The sequence below is a fragment of the Equus caballus genome, chromosome 25 (assembly GCF_041296265.1).
Source record: "Equus caballus isolate H_3958 breed thoroughbred chromosome 25, TB-T2T, whole genome shotgun sequence".
Lineage (NCBI taxonomy): Eukaryota > Metazoa > Chordata > Mammalia > Perissodactyla > Equidae > Equus > Equus caballus.
The window spans coordinates 45539748-45567326 of record NC_091708.1 but is presented as its reverse complement, the minus strand read 5'-3'; the positions used below and the strand labels follow the sequence as shown (position 1 = coordinate 45567326).

The following is a 27579-nucleotide window of genomic DNA, read 5'->3' as shown; positions in this document are numbered from 1 at the left end:
ATTTCGTGGGGGCGGGGGTGGAAGGTGTGGCCCGGGGGAGGGCGACAAGGGAGGTTCCAGAGCCGGCTCCGCCTGCAGGGGTGGCGGGTCCTGACCTGCTCCAGGACTCCTTCAGGAGCGGCCCCAGGTGCCCGCCCTCCCTTCAGAGCTGCTGATGCAGCCGTGGGGCGCACCTGCCCCTCCCTCGGGGAGACGGAGCGGATGAGCCCGTCCACCAGCTCCTCACCCATCTCCTTGGTGGAGCGCTGCAAAGACAGTGACCGGCAGCCGGCCCCAAGCCATCAGAGCCCTGCCTGCCCTCGCCCCTGCTTCCTCTGCCCACTGACCTTCTCGTCCCAGCACAAATGTCCCCACAGAGGCCTTTTGGATCCACCTAGGGGCTCCCGGCCCTCCCTCCAGCACCTGCTTCATTTCCCTGTAGTCCCTGCTCTTCTCTTTCATGTGGATTTGCTTTCACACTTTGTCCCTCCCTCCTCCAGGCTGTGAGCTCCTGGAGAGCAGGGACCATGTGGGTGCCGTCCACCCCCAGGCCCAACACGGCCCTGCTCAGGGTGAGTGCTGGGGGCAAAGTAGCTGCAAGAATAAGGAGAGGATCTCAGAGCCTCCTCCCGCCTCTGAGCAGCTCACAATGTGGACAAGGATGCCCACGATAGAAGGTGCCTGTGGGGTTGAGGAGGGGGGAGCCCAGATTGACCCGTGGGTGTCCCTTCCCTGATCAGGTTGCTCCATGAGCACAGCGGGCAGAGCCCGCCCCCTGGTGGTCAGCCCCAGCACTGCAGACCCGGACCGGAAACCAGAAAACAGAACACACACCTTTGGGTGTAGTCTAGGCACTGGATCCACCAGGGCCCAGGGGCAAAGGGGCAGGACCTACAGGCTCCAGGGGCCACGTGCGGGACCTCGGAAGCCTCCCTTGTCCCCTCTTTCCCTCCACTGAGCCTGGCGTGTCCAGTTCACTCATGAGGCCTCCTCAGCCCAGCCAGGGCAATGACTCCGCCCCACTTCCAAATGAGGACCCCGAGGCTCCAAGGACGGCCTTGTCCCTGGTCCCTGGACAAGTGGCCCAGTGCTCTGCCACGTTCTGCACTACCCAGGTCCCAAGCCCCCAAGCCTCTAGGCTGGCTGCCCTCTGCTCAGAAGGACCTCCAGGGAGCAGAAAGCATTTCCCAAGGACTCGGAGCACATGGGTCATGGGTGGAGCACTAAGGTCACCAGAGCCTTCTAGGAGCCTGTGGGACCCTTGGGGTCACCTCTTCTATGCACCTCAGTTTACAGAGGAGTGAGCGGAGGGCTTCTCTCCTGAAGTCCCCCCCCCCCACACACACAGTAGGGGCTCACATCCCACTGCCAGGCGCCCAGAGTGGTGGACACAAGACCTGGGACCTTGTCCTCTGCAGGCTGCTCTGGGGGTGGCCTGGCCCAGGCAGCCCCCTGGGCACATTGGGGACCCCCTGCCCACCAGCCTGGCATCTCTCCCCCTCCCCATGCTATGGGCGCTGCGTGTGGCTAGGGGACTGGATGTCCCTGCCCCACGGCAGAGCCGCCTCCAACCTTTCTTCTTTCCCCCGTCACTTCCCTAGGGTGTGCTCCCCTTCTGACCCCCAGCCGGGCAGTCAGAGTGTGTGTGTGTGTGTGTGTGTGTGTGTGAGTGTGTGTGTGCCCACGTGGGGATGCCAGAAGAAAGGGCCCCACGTGGGATGGTGTGGGCAGGGCTCCTCCAGGGTCTTAGGGGCTGTGATTCCCAAAGCAAACCCCATGGGAGGGTTGAGGCTGGCCCAGGAGGCCGGAACCCTCTCTTCTCCTCTGGACTCTGCCCCCCTCGTGGGTCCCAGACCAGACCCTGTCTCTCCTGGTCTCAGTTTCCCAACCGCCCCCGGAGGGGCTGGTGGTGAAACTGCCTCCGCCTGGCTCCGCGGAAGCAGCGGGGACTCTGTCCCCGCGTGGGTGTGGCGGGGCCGCGTTTGGGGGCGCTCGCGCCTCCCTCGGCAGCGGCAGGACCCCCAGGGGAGCTGGCCGCCGGCGCGCACGTGACCTCGCCCCGCCGCGCGCACACGCCGGACCAACGGCTCCGGGCGGGGCTGGGAGCCAGTTCCAGTCGTCGTCTAACTGCTCCGTGACTGTACGTTGGTTGGGGCGTTGGAAGACTTCCTGGATCCCTGTTGGGGCTGGTCGAGCGGGCTCTGGGGTGGAGAACTGAGCTGGGGGCTCCTGTCTCGGAGCAGCCTGCGCCCAGAGGCGGTTTCGGAAGTTTCCAACGCCGCAAGGACTGGCCTCCGAGCCCAGGAGAGGCCTTCACCCAGAGCTCACCCTCTAAGCCGGACTCAGGGGACACTGTGACCTCTTTGCTCTGCATCCTGGTCCCTAGTCTGGAGGTCTGCTCGTTCGTGTATGGAGGGACCATCTGGAGACCTCCGTCGCCTTGGTGAAGGAGAGGGGACCCCGCCCCCCCGCAGGCCTGCAGGTAGGAGAGTTGATCCCTGTCCCCAAGGCGGCACCACCCCACCGCCACGGTGCCCGCCCCCGTCCGGCACCCGAGAGAGGGACGAGCCCCTGGTGGCAGGAGCGCTCCTTCCTGGGCTAAGGGTGCTGCTGCCTGGCTGAGAAGACGCGTGCGTTTCAGCTCCTTTGTCATGAGTTGCTGCATTTATCGTGGGTTACCTTAGGGCCACAGGGTCAGGACTCAGGTCATTTTGTTCAAATCGATTTGGGGGTGAACTGAAAATGGCAGCTTGCCCTGGAGTCTTCTCTTGTCCGGTAGCCTATTTTGTTTCTGTGTTGGGGAAAGAACTAAAATGATCTTATATTTTACCCTTTGGGAAAAAATAAAACACTCAACCTTGGCTTTTCTTTAAAATATATGGGAAGTTATTGATATCCTTCAGATTTTGCTTGAGGGTCACTTCATGGTAAAAAGGCAGCTTTCTTTGAAAATGTCATATTCTAATGATCAGCTCGTTTCTGGCAGAGGGAGGAGGGTTTTTCGTGGTGCCCCAATGAGAAAGGGCCCTGGACCAGATGGCAGAGACACTCCCACTGTATCCTTGGACCAGTCGGGCTCCCTCTCGGGGCCTCATTTCCTCATCTGTCAAATGGAGCTAGGACGGTGGGGCTAAGTTGTTTCCAGAAGTTCTTTCAGCTCCGCCAGTGGATGCCTTATGTTACCAGATGTTCCTGAAGCCATGAAACAGGGAATGCAAATAGTTTTTTTCCCCTTAAGGATCAAAAGCTAGCAAATATAAAAATCAGAGGGGCCCGGCTCTCAGATGAATGATTCGCACTCTCTCACGCCTGTGTGTCAGGAAAGTTCCCCGGGACATGCGCTGGTCCCGCTCCTTCCGTCTCCCCAGAGTTCGTGTGGAGCTTGGGCACTTTCACTAGTCTTTCCGGAGGAACTGTGTCCCACCTGACAGGTCCCTGAATATCACCCCCATGAGTCCTACTCGCTGATTCCGAGTCCGATGTTTGACCATCCTGTCTCCAGCGCTGCTCTGGGCAGGTTTCTAAGGCAGCCTCAGTGCCTCGGTCCAATCGAATCAGCGCGAACACATCACCATATCCACCCATGTTTGCTCCCTTGGATTTATTTCTCACATGGAATAGCTTCTTTGAAAATCAAAAGATAAAATTTCCACTCTGCGCTCTGCCGGTTACCTTCTTGCCAAGACAGACACTTGAAGCTGCACCTGCTTTACCCTGGGGAGGTCGAGGCATTGCATCCAAGGTGAAGTTTAATTAGCGAGAAGGTTGGGGGGAGGGCTGCCTCGCCCATGCTGCTGGTGGAGCCAGTCTGCACCCCGCTGGCTGCGGCCGCACCGCCCGCCTTCCTTTGCCAGGAGGTCTTCCCCCATTTCCCTGGGGGTGGGTTGGTGGGGCTGTGAGCCCTGTCCTTTGAGTCGGTTGGGGTTGGGACAAGTGCCTGGTCCTGCTTCTCCGGAGACAGAGACACATCTCAAGGTTGAAAGGAAAGAAAATTACCTTTCTTTTTATTTTTAAAAACAGCTTTCTTGAGATACAGCTCACATGCCATGTAATCCACCCATTTAATGTGGACAGTTCAGTGGCTTATAGTGTATTCACAGAGCTGTGCAACTGTCACAATAGAACATTTTCGTCACCTCGGAAGCAAACCCTGCACCCGTCAGCAGTCACTCCCATCTCTCCTCATCCCCAGAGCCCCCGACCACCACGCATCTACTTCTTCTCTCTATTCGTCCATTGTGGACCTTTCGTACACACAGAGTAATACAACGTGTGGTCTTCTGTGATGGCCCCTTTGTAGAGCGTGTCTTCAAGGTCCGGCCGTGGTTGTAGCACGTATCAGTAATTCATTCTGTTTTATGCCAAATAATTTTCCGTCATACAGATGTACCGTATTTTGTTTATCCATTCATCAGTTGAGGGACATTTGGGTTGTTTCCATCTTTCGGCTATTATGAATAATGATGCTGTGAACATTTGTGTACAAGCTTTTCATGTATTTTCCTTTCTCTGGGGTGCATACCTAGGAGTAGAACTGCTGGATCAAATGGAAACTCTTTGTTCAAATTTTGAAGAATTGCCAGATTGTTTTCCAAAGGGCTGCACCGTTTTTTATTTCTGCCGGCAATGTATGAGGATTCTAATTCCCACCTCTCCTTGCCAACACTTCTTAGTGTCTGTCTTTTTAATTACAGCCTTCCTAGTGGAGGGGAAGTGGTACCCCATTAACTGTGGTTTTAGTTTGCATTTCCCTCCCTAATAATGATGCTGAACATTTTTCACGGGCCTCTGGGTTGCTTCTACATCTTTGGAGAAATGTCTGCTCAGTTCCTTTCTGCATTTGTTGATTGGGTTATTAGTTTCCTTGTTATTGAATAGTAGGTCTTCAATATATATTCTACATGCACGTGTCTTATGTATGATTAGCTGGCGTTTTGTCCTGCTCGGTGGGTTGTTTTCTCATTTTCTGGATACTGTCTTTTGATACATACACGTTTGTAATTTTGATGAAGTCTAGTTTATTTATTTTATCTTTTATACTTGTGCTTTTGGTGTCCTATCTAAGAAACCATTGCTTAACTCAAGGTCAAACAGTTTTATTCCCACACGTTTTCCTTTAAGAGTTTATGGTTTTCTCTCCTATTTAGCTGTTGGATCTATTTGAGGTCATTTCTGCAAGTGCTGTGAGGAAGGAGTGCGGCTTCTTTCTTCGTCTGTGAATATCCAGTTGTCCCAATACCATTTGCTGAAAAAACTGTTGAATTGTCTCATCATTCATCAAAAACCAATTGACTGTAAATACGAAGGTTTATTTCTGGACTCTCGATTCTGTTTCCTTGATCTGTATGTCTGTTTTTACGCCAGTACTGCACTGTCTTCACCAACGTAGCTTTGTAATGAGTTTTGAAATTGGGAAGTGTGAGTCCTCCGTCTTTGTTCTTTTGTTCAAGATGGTTCTGGGTGTTCTGGCTCCCTTGCAGTTCCATATACATTTTAGCATTGGCTTGTCTGCAGAAAAAGGCAGCAGGACTCTTGCTCGGGACCGCACTGCGTCTGTAGTCCTGTTTGTGGAGCGTCGCCACCTTGACGGCATGAAGTCTTCTGATCCGTGAAGAAGAGATGTCTTGCCACTTATTTTGGTCTTAATACTTTCAATAATGTTTGTAGCTTTCACCGTGCAAGTCTTGTACCTCTGATGCTGACTTTATTTCTAGGTATTTCGTTGTTTTGGATGCTGCTGTGAGTTAGCTGGCTTTCTTACTTTCATCGTCAGTGTTTTCATCGCTGTGTATAGAAATCCAATTGATTTTTTAAAATTGACATGTAATATTATATTAGTTTCAGGGGTATAACATAATGATTCGACACATGTATAGATTGCCAGATGATCACACAATAAGTGTAGTTAACATCAATCTCCTCACATAGTTACACATTTTTTTTCTTGCGATGAGAACTTTTTTTTTAAAGATTGGCCCCTGGGCTAACAACTGTTGCCAATCTTTTTTTTTTTCTTTTCTGCTTTATCTCCCCAACCCCTCCCCCCCCCCACCCCCGTACACAGTTGTATATCTTAGTTGCAGGTCCTGCTAGTTGTGGGATGTGGGACGCCGCCTCAACGTGGCCTGATGAGCGGTGCCATGTCTGCACCCAGGATTCGAACCCTGGGCCGCCTCAGCGGAGCGCACGAGCTTAACCACTCGGCCACGGAGCTGGCCCCGCGATGAGAACTTTTAAGATCTGCTCTGTTAGCAACTTTCAAATATGCAATACAGTCTTGCTAAGTGTAGCCACTGTGTTGTCCATTACATCCTCGGGACTTGTTTATATTATAAGTGGAAGTTTATACTTTTTGAGCCCCTTCGGGAACCATTTTGCCCACCTGCCACCCCCTGCCTCTGGCAGCCACCAATCTGTTCTCTGTAGCTATGAGCTTTTTTTTTTTTTCCCCCAGATTCCACATATAAGTGAGAACGTACAGTATTTGTGTTTCTTTAACTTATTTCACTTAGCATAATGCCCTCAAGGTCCATCCATATTGCTGCAAATGGCAGGATTTTCTTCTCTTTTTGGCCGAATAATATTCCATTGTGTATATACCCCATTTCCTTCCTCCGTTCATCCATCGAGGGACACTTGGGTTGCTCCCATGTTTTAGCATTGTAAATAATGCTGCAGTGAACATGGGGGCACAGATGTCTTTTTGAGTTAGTGTTTTCATTTCCTTTGGATAAGTACCTAGAAGTGGGATTGCTGGGTCATACGGTAGTTCTATTTTTAATTTATCGAGGAACCTCCATACTGTTTTTCACAGTGGCTGCACCAATTTATTTTCCTGTATGATTGATTCTTTTTGTGTTGATCTTGTATCCTGCAACCTTGCTGGCCTGGTTTATTGGCTCCAGCAGTTTTCCTGTGCACGCTCTATGATTTCCTGTGTGCGTGGTCATGTCGTTTGCAAGCAGGGGTAGTGTTACTTCCTCCCCTCCAATCCAGATGCCTTTCATTTCGTTTTCTTGCCTAATTGACATGGCTAGAACTTCCAGGAAAGTGTAGAACAGAGTTGGTGAGAGTGGCCATTGCTCAGCTGGTTCCTGACCTCAGGGGCAGGGCCTCCAGTCTTCCCCACTAGGTGCGGCGGACGCGAGCTGTCGATTGTCCATGGACGCCCTCTACCAGGTGCAGGAGTTCCCTTCTGTTTCTAGTTTCTTCGGTGTTTTTATCATGAAAGGGTGTGGATTTTGTCAAATGGTTTTTCTGCACTTAGTGGGCATCAGCTTTTATAGCAGCTTTTAAACCATGAAATCGTCTTTCTTTCCCTTTCCCTCTGTCTTCCTCACACACACACACAGAACCTCGCTGGGAGCAAAGCAGATGATTGAATGTGTCAACCTAAGCAAATTTGCTTGTTACTTTACCTCGAAATGAGTTTGTTTGGGAATAGCCGAAAGAATTGCAATTCGGGACAGGCATGCTATGGCGAACCACAGGCAAATCCAGCAAACCAACGAGGCAGCTGCTTTTATAGAGAAAAGGGGCAGAGGGCGGGGCTGCTCTAAAGGAAAGTCCGCTGGGGAGAGGAACACATCAGGGCAGGAAAGGCTTCTCATTGGCTGGGCTGTGGTGTTTCTGATTGGCTAAATTGTGATGTTTCTGATTGGCTTGGCTGTGGCATTTCTGATTGGCTAAATTGTGATGTTTCTGATTGGCTTGGCTGTGCCATTTCTGATTGGCTAAATTGTGATGTTTCTGATTGGCTGGGCTGTGCCATTTCTGATTGGCTAAATTGTGATGTTTCTGATTGGCTGGGCTGTGCCATTTCTGATTGGCTGGGCTGTGGCGTTTCTGATTGGCTGGGCTGTTGCTGGGTGGGAGAGAAATCTCCCTTCAGTCGTAAGTAGTTGTACTTCCTGTGTGAGTTGTAAGTGTGCATCTTTTCCTGTTTGGTGTAATTGATGACATGTGATGAGGCCTGAGAACTCCCCCTTCAAACCTTCCCGACTCCAATTTAGTCAAAGTTTCTTTTATTAATTTAATAAATGAATAGTCTAGCCCTCTTGGTCACAGCTCTCCTTGCCCTGGCGGCTGTGTCACTGGGGGCAGGGGGCCCGCTCCAGACAAGTGAGGACTAGAAGTTCACGTGTTAATGATGACTTCCAAGGGTGGTGGCTCCCTCTGGCATGCATACACCACCATTTTCTCTTCCCTTTCCTGACTGTACGGTGAAAATATCCAGCATTAAAGGAGAGGATTTTGCAGGAAATGGCGCATACCGGTGTGTGTGCTGAAAGATAACAATACATAGGCAAAAAACTTGACATACCCAAGAAATGTGTTAAAGGGAATGTAACATATTCTGTGCAGACCTTTCTGGTGTGGAAGTCTGCATTCTGAAAATACTGGTTTTGGTTTATTTTCTGAGGCCTCTTCTATCCCCTTTCTCTTCCAGGAGTCTGGGTGCTGACCACATTGTTGGCTGGCCTCACTGTGTGAGCCTTCTGTTCCACGTTTTGGCCTGTTACAGGTAAGAGGCCTTGGGGACACTTGCCTGTCTTCAGCCGGGCCTTTCTCAATCCCTGGGCAGTGCCAGCAGAGCCTGACATGTAATACAAGGTCTGGGTTGGACAGACGCTTCGTCTGCAAATTTCCTGTGGCGTTGGGGTCTACAGCCCTTAAATAGCAGTGACTCTAATGTGGAAACGGGAAGGACAGAGGGATTCCAGCATTGTGTTTGTTAGGGGTCTCCCAAGAAAGCGCCAACAGGATACATATGCGCGTGCACACACTCACAGATGTGGGTCTTTGTGTGTCTGTGTGTATATGGAGGAAGAGAGAGGGAGAGAGAGGGAGGGAGAGGGAGGGAGAGGGAGGCTGATTTTGCTGTCTCGGCTCGTGTGACCCCGTGGCCGGCAGGTCGGAATCTGCAGGCCAGGCTTGCAGACGGGGGTCTAGATGCTGTTGTCTGGACGCAGATTTTCTTCTCCGGGAAATCTCAGTTTTTGCTCTGAAGGCCTTCAGCTGGTGAGGCCCACCCACACTGTTGACAGTAATCTTCTCTACTTAAAGTCAGCTAACTGTACGTGTTAACCACATCTACAAAATGTCTTCACAGCAACACGTAGATTAAATGCCTAGTTTGAGTCAGTAAGTGCATACTATAGTCTGGTCAGGTTGACAGATAAGACTAACTATCACAGCCCACGCTCCCTCTTCTTGGCCCCACCCACATCTCCTTTAGCTGCATTTAATCTACAAATAAGACAGTAACAAAGTCCTTCTTCCACCTCACCTGGGACCGCTATCCTGTGTACAACTCAAAACACACAAATACTCTGCCCAAGGAGGATGCCGAGTTCTTGGGTGATGTTCACTCCTGATATCCTGTCACTTAAATACTGTCATGTGAAGTTAACTATTATTGACACATCTTATCTTATACATTATGTTATATAATAAGAAGATAAGGAAGAGAAGAAAAGAAATGTATCTGATAGATGCGCACACTGCCCACCGTCTGGGAAGACTTTCTAGAGGGGATTCTTGGCGGGGGCTTCTCTGGAAGGCAGGGGGATGTGTTCTGTTTTTGGAAGGGCACATGGAAAGGCAGTCATGTGGGTGAACTTTTGTCCTCTTGCAGCATCAGTGCCAGCTCTAAAACAAGCTCCAAAGCTAGTGCCGGCTCCAGCGCCAGCTTGACCTCCAGTTCCGGAGCCAGCACCACCTCCAGTGTCAGATCTCACACGAGCTCTAGTACCAAATCTGGAGTTAGAGCCATTTCTGCATGAGCCCAACAGCTAAATGTAGTACTGCCTACAGAGCTAGAGCCAACTCCAGCACTAGCTTTTGCAGCAGTTCCAGCTCCAGTGCCACTTCCAAATTTAGAGCCAGTGCCAGCTGCAGAGTCACAGCCAGCTCTATCACCAGATCTAGCATGAACTCCGGAGCCAGAACTGGTTCCAACATCAGCTCATGCAAAAGCCCTAGAACTACAGCCAGCTCCAGAACTATCTCTAGCACCAGCTCCAGGCCGAGAACCATCTTCAACACCAACTCTATCACCAACTGCAGAGATAGAGGCAGCTCTATCATCAACTTAATTCTCGGCTCCAGACCAGCTCTAGAGTTTGAATCAGAGTTAACACAAATTCCAGAGTAACAACAACAGGAACCAAACTAGAGCCTGCTCCAGTACCAGCTCTGGCAACACTCTAGAGCCACAAGCAGCTCTAGAGCTAAAGCCATCTCTAGAGCTAGTGTCAGTGCCAGAGCTAGCTCTAACACCAGCTTCCAAGCTAGAAAAAGCTCCAGTGCCAGCTCCAGAGCTAGAGCCAACTCCAGCACAATGTCAAAAGCTAGAGCTAGCTTCAATACCAGCTCCAGTACTCAAGAGGCTGAGTGATCTCTGGACCCAGTTCCAGTCAAAGCTCCAGACTCAGAGCCAATTCCAGCACCAGCTTTAGAGACTGATCCACTGCTAGATCCAGTTCCACTACCAGCTCCAGAGCTAGAGCTATCACTGGCTCCATAGCCCGAGCCAGCTCCAGCACCAGCTCTACCAACAGCTCCAGCACCGGAGTTCAAACCAGCTCCACAGTTAGAGCCAACTCCACCTGCAACACTTGCATCAACTCCCGAGATAGAGACAGCTCCAGCGTCAGCTCCACTGCTGGTTTCATTTCAGGGCTGGTGTTCTTCCATGAGCTAGAGCTAGCTTGAACACTAGCGAAGCCCCAACTCCAGAGATAGGGGCAACTCTATCGCCAACTCCTGTGCCAGCCCCAGCGACAGTTCTAGTGCTCACTTTAGAGTAAAAAAGCCAATTTAGAGCCAGTGCCAAGGAGGAGTCAGCTCCAGCCCCAGCTCTAGCATTGGCTCCAGAGTTAGAGCCATTCTTGGCATCAGCTCCAGAGCTAGAGTCAGCACCAAGTTCATAGCTAGAGCCTGCTTCAGCAGCAGTTCCAGAACCAGCTTCAGAGCTAGAACCCCACAAGTGCCGGCTTCTGCACCAGCTCCAGAGCAAGAGCTGGCTTGAATACCAGTAGCAGACTTAGAGCCAGTGCCAGCTGGGGAGAAAGAACCAGCTCCAGCAACAGCCTAACGCCAACATCAGAGCTAAACCATGCTCTGGTACCAACTCTCCCACCGATTTCAGAGATAGAGGCAGCTCTATCACCAACTCCTGTTCCAGAGCCCGCCCCGACACCAATTCCAGAAGTGGAGCCAGCACCAGAGCTACAAACAGCCCCACCACCAGAGCCGGGACTCGCTATTCAACTAACTAGAGCCACAAGAACCAGATCTAGCACCAGAACCAGAGTTAGAGCCAGCTCCAAAGCCAGAGCCAGCCCCAGCCCCAGCACAAAAGATCAAGCCAGCTCTGGCGCCAGCTTCGGAACGAGAGCCAGCGCCAGCCCAACAGCCAGAGCCGGCTCCAGCACCTGCTCTCACCCCAGGGACAGCTCCTGCACAGGTCCACGGCTAGGTCCATCACTAACTCCAGCACCAGCAGTAAGAGTAGCTCTATAGCTACAGCCAGCTCCAGTAGCAGATCCACAGCTAAAGCCACTCCAGCACCAGCTCTAGAGCCAGAGCCAGCTACAGCAATAGCTTGAGCACCAGCTCCAGTGCCAGAGTTAGAGCCAGCTCAAGAGCCATATCACACTGCAGAACCAGGTCTGCACTGTCTCTGGAGGTAGATCCAGCTCCAGCACCAGCTCGAGAAGGAGTCCAGGACATCACCCTCGTGGGTGGGGCAGGCCTGGGGCTAAGGGGCAGGACATTCCCTGCCAGGCAGGTCACTCCCAGGTTGCCTCGACTTCCAGCTCCTCCTCCTCTCTCCCTCCATGAGGTCTCAGCCCCAGGGTGTCCGCAGCACTGCTTTCCCAGACAGGGCTCAAAGTTGACAAAGAGAACTCGGGTGTTGGAAACTGTGGCCAATACCTTAAAAACTCTATACATTTTGGCCCAGAACTCCACTTCATGGATTCTGTCCTAAATAGAGATTTCTGGATGCAGATGTTCCCTTCAGCACGATGCTGAGAGTGAAAAATTGGAAATGGCCTGTGTTCCACAGCAGGGCTCTTTTTTTTTTTTTTTTATTGAGTTATTGATAGGTTACAATCTTGTGAAATTTCAATTGTACATTAATGTTTGTCAGTCATGTTGTAGGTGCACCACTTCACCCTTTGTGCCCACCCCCCACCCCGCCTTTCCCCTGGTATCCACTAAACTGTTCTTGGTCCATAGTTTTAAATTCCTCATATGAGTGGAGTCATACACAGATTATCTTTCTCTTGCTGGCTTATTTCATTTAACATAATTCTCTCAAGGTCCATCCATGTTATTGCAAATGGAATGATTTGGTTCTGTTTTGCAGCTGAGTAGTATTCCATTGTATATATGTACCACATCTTCTTTATCCATTCGTCTGTTGATGGGCACTTAGGTTGCTTCCACGTCTTGGCTATTGTAAACAGTGCTGCAATAAACATTGGGGTGCACAGGACTTTTGGGATTGCTGACTTCAGGCTCTTTGGATAGATACCCAGTAGTGGGATGGCTGGATCGTATGGTAGTTCTATTTTTAGTTTTTTGAGAAATCTCCATACTGTTTTCCATAGTGGCTGCACCAGTTTGCATTCCCACCAGCAGTGTATGAGGGTTCCTTTTTCTCCGCAACCTCTCCGACATTTGTTGCTATTAGTTTTAGATATTTTTGTCATTCTAACGGGTGTAAGGTGATATCTTAGTGTAGTTTTGATTTGCATTTCCCCACAGCAGGGCTCTTTTTGAATTCTGATGCTGGGCCACAGAAAATACAAAGGAGGAAGAGGATTGACTGGCAGTGTCCCCCTGGGGAAGCCAGACTTTGGGAGAGCACATGCCCTGGAATCCTCCCTGCCTCACACCCGCAAGTGCACACACACATGCACACACGTGCACACACTGGGCGAGAATTCCTGGGAGCTGAACTGGGACTCGCGCTGCCAGCAGATGCGCGCCTGGGACCCTCGATGGTCCTGCACATGTTCTCCAGAGAGGACGGTCCTTGCACGCTTGTCTCTAGGGGACCTGCCGGGGCCTCTGCTTCCTCACGTTGTCACTGCAGCTGGTCGCCAGCAGCCTAGCAGCCCGCCAGTCTGACGGAGCCCAGTGCTGTCTCCACAGTGTCCGGGGCGCGTGTCCTCGTCGGGGAGGTGGAGCAGCTCTGACGCGTGCGCCGTCTGCGTCCCCTCTCGTTGGAACTGCCCGGGTTTGCTCTCTGTCCCTTCTGGAAACATTGGCTTTCCAGAGTTTTTGGACCGCGGGGATGTGAAACCTTTCCCTGGCCTTGGGTTGTGAGGAATGCTCTTCAGCTTGTGGCTGGTCGTTCCAGCTTTCTACGTTTTTCTTGTTTCTGTTTTGGCCACAGGAAGAGCCAGGCATTTCCTGTCTGGCTTCTGGCTCTGGTGTCACTCTTAGAACAGTGTCTCATATTCCCCATAGGGCTTCACTGTATACATCTCATCTTTAACCCATCTGGGATTTCCCTTCCAAATAATAAAAATGCTATTTTAAATAAAAAAACAAAAATTAATCAGTTCCATTTACAGGAAACATCCAGAACAGGTAAAGGACAGAGACAGGAAGCAGATCGGGGTTGCGGGGCCGAGGGAGCGAAGAATGGGGAGTGAGCGCTTTGGGACAGGGCTTCCTTCTGGGGAGGGAAATACTCTGCAGCTAGACTGTGGTGATGGTTGCACAGCATTGTGAATGGACTCAATGTTCACGAATTGTACAGTTTTAAAATGCTAAAAAAATGAAATTGTATTTAAATTTCAAATCATAAAGTATAAAAAACCATAAAAAAGTAAAAGGAAAAATGAAATTGTTGCCGAAACCATAACAGAAGAGGGACAGGAAGGGTCTGGTGAAGGAGCGGCTGGGAGGAGCGGCTCAGGGGCTGGTGGAGACGGAGGGCCCAGAGCTGGCTCTCCCTCCGGGGACGGTGAATTCCGAGCTGGCCCCCGCCCGCCCGCAGGGCAGGAGCAGGGGATGGCTCTCCCCGCAGAGGCAGCGGGACGCGCTGGCTCCGGCGCTCCTCCAGGAGCAGGGGCAGAGCCGGCCCTGGCTCCACAGTGGGCGGGTGCTGCCTTGGCTCTGGCTCTCCTGGAGCTGCTGCTGGAGCTGACGGCGGCGTTGGCCCTGGTGCTGCTACAGGTGGCAGTGCAGCTCTTGACGGAGGAGCCTCGGCTCTGGATCTCGCTTTAGTTCTGTTGCTGCTTCTGCAGCTGAATCTAAATCTTCAGATTGTACAGGAGCTGGTGCTGGAGCCACTCTAGATGCTGAGACGGCAAGGAAGCTGCAAGAGGAGATCCACACGTCTGCCTCCCCACCGTGCCTTTGCAAAGGAGAAAACTGCCACTGCCTTTTACAGAAGCTCCAGCACAAGAACGTGCTACGGGACGTCTCCCCTGACTGCAGTCCACCAGATGGGCGCTCTGAGGCCAGCCTTTGCTCCTGGCCAACACCAGGAGCTCCGCCCTGTGTGGCCCAGGACTGACCCTCCCCGGGCGCTCTCCTTTTGGCTCTGCTTCAGTGGACGCCAGGTCCTCCAGCCGGGCCAGGAGAAGGTGGGCGCGGCACTCCAGGTCTGAGTCTGGCATGTTGAACTGCATGGACAGCTGCATGCAGTCCGGGGGCTGATGGAAATCCTCTGGGTACTGGTCCAGCCAGGTATCCAGGTTGGAGGAAGTGACACTAAGGGTAGGCGTGTGGGCAGCAGAGTCGGAGGCCTGGCCTCTTCTTCCATGCGGTCTTCCCTTGGTACCTCTGTGGGGTGGGGGCTGAGCTCCTGGGCCCGCCCCTGCCCATCCAGAGGCCAGTCCACCCCAGCCCACCCCCACGTGACGGTCCAGCAGGGGCAGGCCTGGTCAGCAGGCTGGGCCTGCGAAGTCTCCATGGGAGGGAGCCCTCCGTCAACACTGGGACCACCTCTCCCTTCCTCGGGGAACCCGACGCACTCCTGCCTGTCCCCCGGCACCTCCCCACTGGAATGTCAACTCCACGAGGACAGGGAGGGCGGTGCCTGCTCTGTTCATCGCACTGGCGGGCGCACAGTAGGTGCTGCATGCACATGTGCGGGAGGAGGGACCAGGCGGAGTGTGTCCTGCTGCCCAGCCTTCACGGGGCCCTCGTGGCACCTCAGCCTGCTGCTCATACACCGCTGTGCTGTCTTACTCTCTGTGAGGCCTGTGTGGGTCTCGTCTCCACCCCGACACTATCCTCGGGAATGGGGACACAGCCGGCCCAGCCCCACATGCAGCTGGCCTCGCAGGACTGAGGCACCAGGCTGATGTGTGAGCAGGTGGCTCCCCACACCTCCTTCCTGGGCCCTCGGCTCAGGGGGTGCCTAGCAGGGCTGGGATGGGCTGTGGTGGGGATGGATTCTCTCAGGGGCCAGCTCTGAGCCCCCAGCCTCCTCTCTGCTCCCCAGGGGGCCCGGGACCCCATCTGCAGCTCTCTGACTCCTTTCCTCCTACAGGAGAAGCCCCCAGACCTCAGCCCTCTAGCAGGAATCACGAGATGTGTGGGAGCCAGGGGACTGCCCGGCCCTCCCGCGCCCCCAGCCACAGCCCCTCAGATCCCATTAGACCCGAAGCCCACTCACTTTCTCAGTTGGTCCTGGGGTCCACCGTCCTCGTCGGAGTAAGGGAGGATGCATCCATATCTAGAGGAGGCCGTGAGGGTGTCACATCTACCGTACCTGATATGATGTCTAGTGGGACTGGCTGACTCCCCAATCAGACTGGAGCCCAGGAGGACACGGGTTTTCGTGTCTGTACATGGCGGGTTGGGGGTCTTCATACACATTTGCTGAATGAATGAAGCCCAGCCAGCACCTTGCTGACGTCCGAGTGGGCCTGGGACCCGGGCAGTCCCCAGGGCTTCCTGCTCTGCCTGCACCCAGGCTGGGACCACCCCCCAGGGAATTGGAAGGCTCCTTTAGAAATGGGAAAGCAGCTGTGCCCAAGGCCACAGGGTGCTGAGGCTTGAGGCAGATTGCTTCACGGGGGAGAGGAAAGTCCTAAATCAGGACAACCACAGCCCTTGGCAGCCCTGCCCACAGGGCCAGGCCTGAGCAAACTGAGGCTCAGAGAGGTGAAGGGACGCTCCCAAGACACACAGCCAGGAGGTGGGCAGGGAGCCACGGTGCTGTGCAGGGGCGGGGCACCCACCTTTTGAACAGCAGGTCCAGGACCTGCTGGGTGGTGAAGGCTTGGCAGGTGCACAGGAGGAGGGTGACACAGGAGAGGTGGCTGCCGCGGAAGCCAGGTACGAGGTGCTCCACAGCTTCTCCAGCGTGTCTGCACTGACTGCCCCCACCCTGCACCTCCCACCCAGGTACACGGTTGACTCATTTTCACACTGGGACTCATGTTTGCATAAAGAGGGACAGCTCAAAAGACAGACAGTAGGAAAATACTCGTGCTCGTGTCCTGAAGTGCAGCGGTGTGAAAGATTGGCTCGGAGAGTCTTGCAACCATGTGAAAAGTGACTTTGCATTTGGCCAAGGCTGGGCTGAACGGTGTGGGTGAAGGGACAGGCCCAGCTCCTTGGGTTGGGACTGTGGCCGCTCTTGGGGCAGAGCCCTGGGTGGGCCTCTGCGGATGGCTGGCAGCGTCCGGGCGGGAGGCCTTCCTCCACTGCAGACCCTCCATGGCGGCACTCTGTGCTCCAAATCCGCCGTGAGCCCCGCTCTCCCAGGCCTGGCTCCGGTGCCTGCAGCTAGTGCCCCCAAGACACCAGCTGATTGGGCGTGGCCCCGCCAGGGCCCACGGGAGGCCAGCTCGAACAAGGCCTGTCAGCCACCGGCGGCAGGACGGGAGGCTGGCCCCTCCTGTCCTGGTCTCAGGCACACTCAGTCTCTTGTGGCCGTTTCTGGCCTTTTCTCTTGGAGCTCGTCTCCAGGGTGGCAAACTTGGTGGTCCCCTTCCTCCAGGGCCAAGGATGGGGTTAGTAAGGCCACCCCCCCCCTTCACCTAAGCCCCTCTAGAGCCTCCACAGCGAGTTCAGAAGAGGCCCAGGCCCTCCCTGGCAGCTCTCTGGGGAGCGGCCCCCACCCCTGCTCAGCCCCAGCGGCCTGCGCCCCTCTAGGTCCTGCCCACTCCTGAAACTGTCCGGCTCGTTTGTGTCGACTTGTCCACTGAGTCACCCATTTGGTGGGGCCACCCCTGCCAGCACCCCCAGAACTGGCACATAGCACGTGACCAATAAAAACTGTTACCCCCCCCATTAGTCTTCACTGGCCTGTGTCCAGTGCAGGTTCCAGGGGGACCCTCAGGGGCCAGGCAGGCCACCAGCGCGGTTCCCACAGGGGTATGAGGTGGCGGCCACCCCAGGGAGCCAGCAGGGTCTTTTGGCCCGGACACCCAACCCCGTCCCTTCACCTTGGCCCTCCCAGGGCTACCTCCCTCCCACCAGCCCATAAATCAAGGATGAGAAAACACGGCCGATCTGACATCTCCTGTGTTCATGCCTCCCTGCATGTCATCCACTGTCCTGCACACGTCTGACCAGCCCTGGAGCTGCCAGTGACCCGCCCCCCCAAGCGGTCTGCTTCTGAAGGTGGCATGGGCCCTCCACTGCCCTCGGCCTCAGGAGGCCCCGTCCAGGTTCCAGCAGCGCCTGTTCAGTTTACACTGTGTTCTGATTTCAGGGGTCTTGGCTTCCCCCAGCTGGCCTCCCTGGAGCTGTGAGGGACGGGGGCCCAGCCAGGTTTCTCTGTCAAAACTCAGCTCGGGGAAATGTCATCCGCACACACCAAGGGCAGTATCCTGTCGGGGACAGCCCTGGAGGGAACCCCCACACAGATCTGCCTGTCAACTTGTGTTTTCATACTTCAGGTTTGCACATTAAAGCAATGCTGACTGCCATGGTCTCACTGGTGCCCGGTCCCCTGCGCCTTCCAGACCATGTACTCACGGTACCCCCTGAAAGATGCCAGAAGTCTCCACCGTGCCCCCCACTCCCACCCCTGAATGGAAGCTGACAGGACATGGGGCTCCTGTCCTCCCCTCCCCTCATGTGCTTCTGTAGGACCTGGGCTGGCAGAGGCAGGCATGTGTCCGCTCACATGAAGACCACTGTCCTAGACCCCACCAGACCCCGTGCCCCAGTACTCCGCAGAGACAGGTCCCTTGGATGCTCGGGCACTGGGAACATACATGCCAAGAGCCGAGAGGAGGGATCGTGGAAGAGGGGCCCTGCACCTCATCCCGGGCCCAAGTGTTCCCAGGGAGGCCCCATAGGGGCGAGCATCAAGAAGTCCCTGTGACAGGTGCCCCCTACGTCTCCTGGCCGCCCAGGGAGTAGGCCTGTGCAGGATGCAGGCTCGATGCCACTGCATGCCGGGCTGGCCTGCCCTGTGGGTGGGTCTGGGGGCCCTGAGCCCCAACACTGAAGATGGTGCCCTTGAGGGGCAGCTGGGGACTCCACACGCCGGCCCGTCTCCCCAAAGCTCCAGGATGGAGGGCAGGGACACGTCCCGTGTGCTCCATGGGCATCTGATGAAGGAAACTGAATCCACACGGACCACTGCGGAACCTAAAGGCCTGAGCCGCGTTCTGCCCAAATCTAAGTTTTATTTCTGCTGGAGTCATGCTGTTTGCTTTGCCTGGCTGTCTGAAGCCAGTTGGGAGCTTCCAAGTGGCTCGCCCAGCAACCTCACTTTACAAAACAGGCCCTGAAGCCAGGTTGCAGGGGAGGCAGCCCAGCCTGGGGCCATTTTGTTTGAGAAGAACTGAGCTGGTGTATGAACCTGCCTCACGTACAAAGACCAATTTCAAGGTAGAAGGATGGACTTCAGATTCCAGGGACAAGCGTGTTGGGTCCTTTCTGGACAGGCCACTTGCCTCTGTGTGCCTGCTGGGCCCCAGGGGGCCAAGTGGAGCCCTGGGAGGGCAGCTGCTGAGAACCGTTACTAATGGCAGGGACCCAGTGCCTGGAGGGACTGGAAACGCGCTAAGGACCACGGCTGGGGGAGGGAAGGGCTGCCCGGCTTAGGAACAGGTTTGGCTGCTGTTTTTATTTAGGAGGAGAGCAGGCGTGTCACGGGGAATGACCCAAGTCCAGCCTGGCCTATGCTCCCGGGGAAGGAGCGCTGGCTGGACTCCGGCCCTCAGCCCCCGCCCGGCCCTGCAGTCGGTACAGGGCCTCGACCTGCCTCCGCTTCTCCTTGGCGCGGTTGATGGTCGTCCGGAAGAGCCTGCAGAAGAGCTGGATGGAGGGGGGCGAGTCGTCGTTGCCGGGGACGGGGTAGGTGATGAGGGTGGGGTTGCAGTTGGTGTCCACGATGCCCACCGTGGGGATGTTCATCTTGGCTGCGTCTCTCACGGCCACGTGGGGCTCAAAGACATTGTTGAGTGTGTGCAGGAAGATGATGAGGTCTGGCAGGCGGACCATGGGGCCCAAGAGCAGGGGGGCGTTGGTCAGCAGGCCACCCTTGAAGTAGCGGGTGTGGGCGTACTCGCCACAGTCCCGGGCCGTGTTCTCGATCAGATGCGAGAACTGCCGGTTGCGGCCCACGAACAGGATGATGCCCTGACGATAGGCCACGTGGGCGGTGAAATTCAAGGCCAACTGCAGGTGCGCAGCAGTCTGTTCCAGGTCAATGATGTCCTGGTCCAGGCGGCTCCCGAAGATGTACGGCTCCATAAACCTGCCGGAGACCCCACCGAGGCGAGAGTGAATGGGGCTCGCGTGGCCAACCCCACTGGCCCCTTCTCAGCCAGACCCACTAGCAACCCCCAGGCTCCTCTGGGGGGGCACTCGGGCAGGGAGGCCTGTGCCCTCCAGGGCCACACCTTCCCCAGGGCTGCATGATGTGCCGCCCCTTGCCGTGACCACGGACGGCAGTGAGGACCCCTGTCCCTTGAGTCACGGCTGGGAGTGGACAGGGCAGGCCTGGGTAGCCAGCCACTTCCAAGGCTTGGACAAACAGCTTAACCCTCTGAATGTGTCCCCCATCACATGGGGATGCTAACAGAACTGCTCCCACGTGGACGTCTGGATGTTCAATCTTTGTGCCCAGTGCTCTGATTCAGCGGTCGCTTCTGTCATTATGACTGTTGTGTTTGAGGCTTTTCGACCCAGGTCCCTCTGAGGCTGGGCTGAGGGACCGACAAAGCAGAGGGGGTGCCCTGGGCCAATGTGTGAGGGGTTGGGGCAGGGCCAGTCAGGCCTGGGAGGGGAACCCGAGGGCAGGGCCCCACTGCTGGCCCTGGGCAGGGCGTGGGGTCAGGAGAGACTCCCCTGCTCCTCAGCAGCTCCCTCGTCCTCCCTCAGGTCTGGATTCTGTCCCTTCCTCTCAGCACACTCTGCCCAAGGCACCCACGACCTCCCTCCTGCCCCAGCCATGGGCCTTGTCCTGCCCTCACCTCCCAGGGCTTCTCAGCAGCATCCCGCAGCAGACCACACCCTCCCGCGCTCCCTGCTCCCCAGCCACACGGCCTCTTCCTGGACTCCGAAACGTCTGGATGCCCAGGGCTGCCGCCCCCGGGACCTCCTCTCTTCTCGACCCTCCTCTCCAGATGCTCCTACATGTCCCACTGATGTGGTGGCGCCCCAGCCCCAGGCTGCTGCTCCTAGTTGCTGTGTGGCATCTGCACTGGGGTGGCCAAAAGGTCACCCCTCACAGGACCCAAGCTCCTGATGTCCCCCAGGCCTCCCTTTGTTTTGGTCATCCCGGTAAAGGACAGTGACACCTGCACCATATTCTGCCCCACCTGGCACCTCCACCCCTGGAGCCCCGGCTCTGCTCGCAGTGCCTCCCTGCCATCTACACCCCTCCCTCCCTGACCTTCCGCCCCCCCTCCAATCCAGCCTCAGCGGCCAGAACCACCCGTGAAAAGATCAGGCCACTTAACTGCTCCTCTGCGTGAACTCGGTGACCTCGAGATGCAGTGGCCGGGCCAGCCCCCTCACCCTCTCCTAGTCCACGAGCCCGGCTGCTGGCCTTTGTCTGTGAACCTGCCAGCAGCAGGTCCGTCCCCACCTAGGGCCCTGAGCCTCACTCCAAGGTCAGTGGTCCAGCGCACAGGGCCCTGCAGCGTCTGAGGATAAGCTCCTGCCCTCCTCGGGACTCGGTGACCCCATGGGAGGAAGAGGGGGCTGTACTCAAACTGACACACGCCACTACAAAGGGTGGCCTTGGACCCCAAGGCAGGAGAGCCCCCTGTCCCAGGGGAACCACCACTCAGCCAGGGCTGGCATCTACCTGTGCCGACAGCCCGCTTTGTGTCCCAGGTGCACCCGGGCGTCAAAGAGACTTCTCACGGAAAACAACTCCTTGACGTTGAAGAAGTCGGAGTGCTTGAGGGGCTCCCTGAGGATCCTATCGTTGAGGCCTAGGACAGGGAGGAGAGGATGCTGTGGTCTCCCGCTCCTCTGCTCCCAACTCTCCAGGGGAGGAGAGGCCCCGAAGCAGGTGCCCAGGGCCACCGGGTCTTTTCAGGAGCCTCGGGGCAGAGGACGGGCTCTGACCACGGCTTTGCTCCTGGGTACACCCCGTCAGTCCTCACTGGGAAAGGAGTCCCAGTGCTGCACCACGGTGGTCTCTCCCACCCACCCGGGGGCGGGTGCAGGCCCGGGCCCCGTTCTCAGCTGGGCGGACGACCGAGCTGCTCAGAGGGCGGGGTCAGAGTTGGGACCCACGAGGGGTGGCTCCGGGCCTGCTTTAAGTGCGCGCAACACCCGGCTCGGGGGCCGCCCCTCCTCCCTCCCTCGGCCGGACCCCTCCGCGAGGGCCCTCAGGACTCCTGGGGGCCGGCGTTTCAACCCAAACCGCGGAGGCCCGGCGCGTCCCTTGGACCCCACGCTGGTCCGGAGAGCCTCACCGCTGTCGCCCTCGGGCTCGCTGACGGCGGGGGCCGCGGCGCTTCCCAGCGTCCTGCCGCTCGGCCGGGCCGGCCCGGGGGTCGTCCGCGTGAGGAGCTGCGGCCTGGGCCGGACACCTGCGGAGAGAGGCGACTCGTGGCGCGCGCCCGCCTGCGGCCCGTGACCCCCCCCTCCGGTGCTCGCGCCCGGCCCGGGCAGCGTGCCTGCGGGCCCCGGGAGCAGGGTCCCGGCCCCGCGCCCGCCCCCAGGCTCCCCGGGCGCGCTCACCCGCGCCGAGCAGCCGGGGCAGGGCCGGGCCGGGCGCCATGGCGCGGACGCGGCGGGCGGACACGGCCGGGCGCGCGGTTCCCGGAGCGGCGCTTCCTTCCGCCGCGGCCCGCGCCGCCGCCGCACCGCCGCCTGCAGGCCCGGAGGGGCCACTGCGCGCCCGGCCGTGTCCGCCCCCGGGGCCCCGCCGGCCACCCCGCCCCGGGCGCCCCCGCCGGCTGCCCGGCTCGGAGCGCGCGCGCCGTGCTGGGGGCGCCGGGGCCGGGGCGAGTGCGGGGCCTGCGGGGCACGTCCCCTCGCCCTGTCCCCTTTTCCAGAGTCCTCGCCCCGACTCTGGCAACAGCGCTGAGGGCGGGCCCCTCGCGCCCCAGCTCGCCCCCTCCCTGCACAAGGCGCGGCGGCCGAGGAGGCCCACGAGCCGTCCCCGCGGGAACCCGCCGGGCGATGGGGACCCTCCTCGCGTCCGGCCAGTCCAATACAACGTCTCGCTCTCCAAAATCGTTTTTAATTTTTAAACGATATTTGGCTTAGGAAGACTCCATAAAGTTAGGCAAATCTGGAGTCTAAATTAAGAGTCCGGGTACTGGGGGCATGCCCCGGGGTCACGGAGCACGCCTGGCGGCCACAGTACAATCAGATCGTTGCTTGCCGAGCGGCCTTGGAGAAATTTAACTCCGGCAATTTGTGATGAAGTCTCAGGACCTGGGGTCTCATTTGCCCCGGAATCCGCTTTCCTCTGCGTTTAAGAAAATGTTCGCGTACGTCTGGCGCAGGATGAGCGCTGATAACCGAAAGATGCCATCGGACCGCGCTGGGTGGGCGCCGAAGGCACCTCGGGTACCCAGCACCACAAGACCAGGAAGTAGTCCATCACCCCGGGCCAACCCAGGCGCTTCCTTACTCTCCCTGGAAGGTTCTAGACTTCCCATTTCAGCCCCAGGGGCCGGCAGGGGAGCCCTGGCCTGGCAGGCGCAGCGCCTTTAAGGACCCGACCTACCGGTCAGGTGACCAGGCCGTCGCTTAGCAACAGGACGCCGCGCCGACCCGCGGGGCCCCGGCTGCGGAGAGGCTGTTTCCTGCCTTCTGTTTCTTCCCCGACTCAGCAGCTCGAGTGGACGGAGGCGAAATGTCGGACGGGAACCCCCAAGAGTGCGCCGAGCCCGTGGAGGCCAAGGCCCAGGCACCCCCGGAGAAAACCAGCGACTACTACTGTGTACACGAGGACCTGCCGCTCAGGTTCAACAACCCCGCGTGGTTTCGGGGCTACAGGTGAGGACGGTGGAGCCCCGTGAGGGTCTACCTGGCATACACAGACGAGAGTGGCCCCCTGGTCCAGCGGGCAGCCCATCTAACCCTGCATGCGAGAGTCCCCCAGGTCCCAGCCTGCCCTGGCACCCCGGTCCAAAGGGGGTCAACTATCAGCCACCAAATGAGCTGCCAAAGTGACATGGAAGGCCTGGCACACCAGCGAGTGGGCCTCCTGGAGGTGCAGGGGGGCGGTGGGTGATCATCCCCTCCCACTCCGGGAAGTCGCAAAACCCAGCTCTGGTCCCAGCTCCCCCGCTTCGGGGCAGGGTAAGTCTCCTCCCCCGTCTAGGCTGAGAGGACCCTCTGCAGAAGGCAATGGGCAGCACCCCCGGCGGCACGCTGCCGGTCAGTGAGCTGTGAGCGTTCCAGCGACTGCAAACTCTAGGACACGGGGGTGGGGTGGGGACCCCTTCCCCGCCCTCCCTCCTGTAGTCCCCCTGCAGCTCTGTAGTGTGGGGTCTGGTCTGGTCCTCATTTCCAGGAGAGGCCATTGGGATGGAGAAAGTCAGCATCTTGCCCCAGGTCTCATAGTTAGCGTGAAGCAGAGCTGGGGTGTCTAAACCCACAGGCCACTCAGTTAAGCTGCTTGACTGGTAGTGTCACTGTTAGAGACCGCAGGGAGGTGTTCTCAGGGAGGCCCAGAGGTAGAGGGGCCGCCTCGGGGGGCAGGGCCTGGAGGCTGAGCCACCGCTGCCCACCCACCCAGGAAATGACAGTGTGGGCCCGGGCCCCGCTGTGGCTGAGGGCCGGCACCTCCCATCTGGGAGCTCTTCAGGGCTTTGGCCTGCCTTGGGGAAGGGCAAGGGCAGAGGTGAGCACAGGGGTCGGGGAGGCCAGCCCTGCTCACCACGGGAGCCCACATGCGCGGCCGCATCGGCAACGCCAGGCGTTTCCAACCAAGCTTCACCACCCAGACTCGAAGGCTGTGGCGTGGGCAGAGTTAGATGAATGAAGGGAAATAGGGTCTGCTTCTCATCTCCCAGGAGCAAGGAGCCCGCCTCAGTGTACAGGACCAGTAACCAAACTTACGGGAGCCGGGCCCCCACGGTGCATGAGATGCCGGTAAGCAAAGGGGGGCCGTGTGTGCAGGCGGTGTCTCCAGGACGAGGCCCAAACCCTGGGCTTCTCAGAAGGGCCACGCATCATGGGGCGGTGGGGAGGGGCCCAAAGTTCCAGCATCACGAAAGGGGAGGGTACCCTCAAGTGCTTTTGGAACAAGGCATGGTAGAAATAAACGAACGAATGAATTTAGCAATGAAATGTTTATGGATGAAAAAAGTGCGGGTAGACTTGCTGGTGACGTGCCAAAGGCTGGCCCTGTTCACACAGACACACACAACCAACTTCTGCGGCTTAAGGCAGTACGTTTTGAGGCAAATACATAAAGAACTGTTTTCTTTCTGGAATGATACTGTATTTTATGAGAGATTAACCTTTGACCTGAAGAGGCCGACTGGCCGATCGCACAGGTCGCGAGTCGGTGGATGCAGGAGTCTGCGCCTCTGGGGAACCCCAACCCCTTTTGAGATGGACCTCGCACTCCAGGGGGCCCTCCTAGAACCCCCGGACAACCCTGCTGGGTCCAGCTGGAGGGCCAGAGGGGCCAGTGTACGCATCCTCTGGGTACCCAGGACAGAAGGGCCACCCACTTTGGGGTGACAGTCTTGTTGTTTGTTCTTCTGGAGTATTCATCATTTTAAAAGATCTGGAAAATTGTTATTTATTTGTTTTGCATGGGAGATAGAGCGCTCATGAGAAGGAGATTATTTACCTAGGAAGTTTCTAGAGCCTCTGAAGGTCACTCTCCCAGAACTGAATGATTCCAGACTTTCCCTGGGGATGAGGTATTTCCACGGAAAAGACCAACATGTTCGCTCACTAGCATGGGTCCCAACGTTGGCTTTTATAAAAAAGACCTTGAGAGAAGGTTTGCCTCGTGAGCAGCGGGGTTGGCCCTGCGCCGGTCCTTCCCGGCGCTCCTGAGGAGGTCAGGAGGGCTTCCTGCCGCCTCTCCCCCTGCGTCTGGAGCCCGGCTGTCAGTTTCTTGACCTGAGTGTGGTCGTGAGACTCATTGAGCAGCTCTGAGTGTTTACTGCCACGTGGTAACAGAAAATAATGATGCTTTGTTTGCATTTAGAGAAATATGCTGAAGGCCGCTATTCTGTGTGATACTGTACTGGTGGGTATATGTCCTTATACACTGGTCAAACCCACGAGTGTAGACACAACCAGTGACCCCCTAACTACACTGTGGACTTTAGTTAATAATAACATATCGATGTTGGCTCAGCTGTAACAAATGTACCAACGAATGCAAGCTGCCCCGACGAGGGAAGCTGTGTGCTTGTGCGGGGGGCTGGTGGGGGGGGTACTGTGCTGCCCAGCTTCTCTGGAGGCCGAGACCGCTCTGAAAGATAGAGTCTATTGAAGAAAATGCACGGAAGCCATTTCTCTCTCCACTTGCTTCCTGCCAAGGAGACAGAACGCCAGGCGACCTGCTTGGCACGAGGCAGCCCTAAGCACAGTTCCCAGTCCAGCGTCACATGTCTGGCAGCCGCCCCGGCCACTGAGGTCTGAAATCTCAGGGTCACCTGATGATGCTGTGTTGCTGGACTAATTCCTCCCGCTGGGTGCCTGCACACACTCGTGGCCTCATCTGTGTCCTCCCCACACCCCCACCTCGCTACGGGGAGGCAGAGCAGACGAACACGGCTGGCACGGCGGCCCGTGTGGAAGGGGCAGTGTGTACATGGGAGTTCTCCACTTTGTGTTCATTTTAAATTTTCAATAAAAAGTTAGAAAAACAGCAGGCAGGGAATAACCTTTTTCTCACTAGGGCAGCCCCTCCCCAGACCCCTTGGCTGGTGGGGTGTGGGCATCGGAATTTCCTTCAGGACCTACTGAGGATTCTAATATATGGTCAAGGTTGCAGCCCACTGATGGTGAGGTTCTCTCTTTTCCACAGAAGAGGAAACTGAAGTTCAGAGAGGTCCAGTAACTGGCCCTAGTGTCACAGTGGGTAAAAGCAGAACGGGGGGTGCTTTGGGCCCGACCCCAAGTGAATGTTCATAACCACACCCAGGGGATTGATCTTCTCTCCATGTGAAAGAACGCATGATCAGTAATTATTCCCGGACATCAGGCATAAATCGGGAGGGTCCGGGGCCAACCAGGCCATCCTGCCTACTTGGCTTCTCTCTTCCTAGGAATGGAGATGACATTTCCTTACAAATTCTTATTTTTCTTCCAAAAATACCTAACGACTGATTGTGGAAGAGTATTATAATACATCATTAATCCTTGTGTTCCCTTTTCACTTCCAGAAAGTATTTTATCCAAATTCGAATAAATTTTCCAGACAACTTGCAGCAGGTGGAATGTTCCAGAACAATACTTTCAACGTCTTCATGGAGAAGAGCATCGTGACGGGTCCCGACAACTACATCACCTCCTACGACCGGCTCAACTTCCACCCCAGTTACAACGTCAACAAGCCGTCCATCTGCCACTGAGGGTGGCTGGAGAACCACTCCCGGGTCCCGACTCCAGCAGTGGCCACCTGGAGAAGTGTCATCCCGGATCTTTGATAATCTGCCCAACTGTAAAGATGCGGCCTTCAGCCTTCAGTGCTTTCCCTGATAGTATTTTTCCTCTCTAGATCAGAAAAGTATGCAAACGGGGCTGTAATGTCCTGCTTTCTCTATTTTACATCTAGATGGAAAAGATGCTCACGGCTTGAGTTTCCATTAAAAGTGCTGCCACACCCTGAATCCCTGACACATCTGTATTCCAGGCGCAGGCCTGTGCGAGTTGGGGGACCCCCATCGCGGCCCGAATGCCTGGATAACTCCACCTGCGTCTTTATTTGGGAGCCATTTCTATGCTCATGACAAGTTATGGAGAGGTTTCCTGTCTCTCCAAAGCACCCTGGCCAAAATCTGCACAAACACACGAGGCCGTGGCCAGAGGGGATGATGCCCTGCGGGGGGCATGGACCAGGGCTGGGCCAGGAAGGGGGAGAGCAGACCCTGTCAGGAAAACTCCAGGCTGGGGCAGGCGGGGGCCACTACCCACCCCGATTCATGAGGCGACGGTACACGTGGAGTGACAGTGAACATCCTCCGGCCACGAATAAGGGCTCAGGGCGGG

General features: G+C 56.4%; 2 protein-coding genes and 1 long non-coding RNA gene across 4 annotated transcripts; 2 read left to right on the top strand and 1 right to left on the bottom strand.

The window, feature by feature from the left end:
* Positions 1–1899: 1899 nt before the first annotated feature.
* LOC111770634 (uncharacterized) lies at positions 1900–17902 on the top strand. Its single transcript, XR_002803998.2, has 3 exons — positions 1900–2461; positions 8429–8503; positions 9617–17902. It is a non-coding gene; the product is annotated as an uncharacterized lncRNA (long non-coding RNA).
* Positions 17903–18582: 680 nt separating this feature from the next.
* On the bottom strand, positions 18583–23021 carry MRPS2 (mitochondrial ribosomal protein S2). 2 transcript variants are annotated; one of them, XM_023629293.2, is made up of 4 exons: positions 22885–23021; positions 21855–21971; positions 21236–21365; positions 18583–19678 (listed from the first exon to the last, which is right to left on the bottom strand). In XM_023629293.2, exons 1-4 carry the CDS (start codon positions 22991–22993, stop codon positions 19099–19101), a joined length of 936 nt encoding a protein of 311 aa, XP_023485061.1. In that variant the 5' UTR covers positions 22994–23021; the 3' UTR covers positions 18583–19098. The 2 variants fall into 2 exon arrangements, with proteins under 2 accessions (XP_023485061.1, XP_023485062.1); XM_023629294.2 differs by lacking the exon at positions 22885–23021 and adding an exon at positions 22123–22245.
* Positions 23022–23248: 227 nt separating this feature from the next.
* PIERCE1 (piercer of microtubule wall 1) lies at positions 23249–27200 on the top strand. Its single transcript, XM_023629296.2, has 3 exons — positions 23249–23391; positions 24414–24492; positions 26754–27200. Exons 1-3 carry the CDS (start codon positions 23249–23251, stop codon positions 26940–26942), a joined length of 411 nt encoding a protein of 136 aa, XP_023485064.1. The 3' UTR covers positions 26943–27200.
* Positions 27201–27579: the final 379 nt, after the last annotated feature.

Excerpts from the sequence above, each read along its gene's own strand:
- MRPS2 (XM_023629293.2), bottom strand. The coding sequence starts at position 22,993 with ATGGACTACTTCCTGGTCTTGTGGTGCTGGGTACCCGAGGTGCCTTCG. Across the intron at positions 21,972-22,884 it reads GCGCTCATCCTGCGCCAGAC|GTGTCCGGCCCAGGCCGCAG; the intron begins GTACGCGAACAT and ends CTCTCTCCGCAG. Across the intron at positions 21,366-21,854 it reads CGAGCCCGAGGGCGACAGCG|GCCTCAACGATAGGATCCTC; the intron begins GTGAGGCTCTCC and ends TCCCTGTCCTAG.
- PIERCE1 (XM_023629296.2), top strand. The coding sequence starts at position 23,249 with ATGTCGGACGGGAACCCCCAAGAGTGCGCCGAGCCCGTGGAGGCCAAG. Across the intron at positions 23,392-24,413 it reads GCGTGGTTTCGGGGCTACAG|GAGCAAGGAGCCCGCCTCAG; the intron begins GTGAGGACGGTG and ends CTCATCTCCCAG. Across the intron at positions 24,493-26,753 it reads CCACGGTGCATGAGATGCCG|AAAGTATTTTATCCAAATTC; the intron begins GTAAGCAAAGGG and ends TTTCACTTCCAG.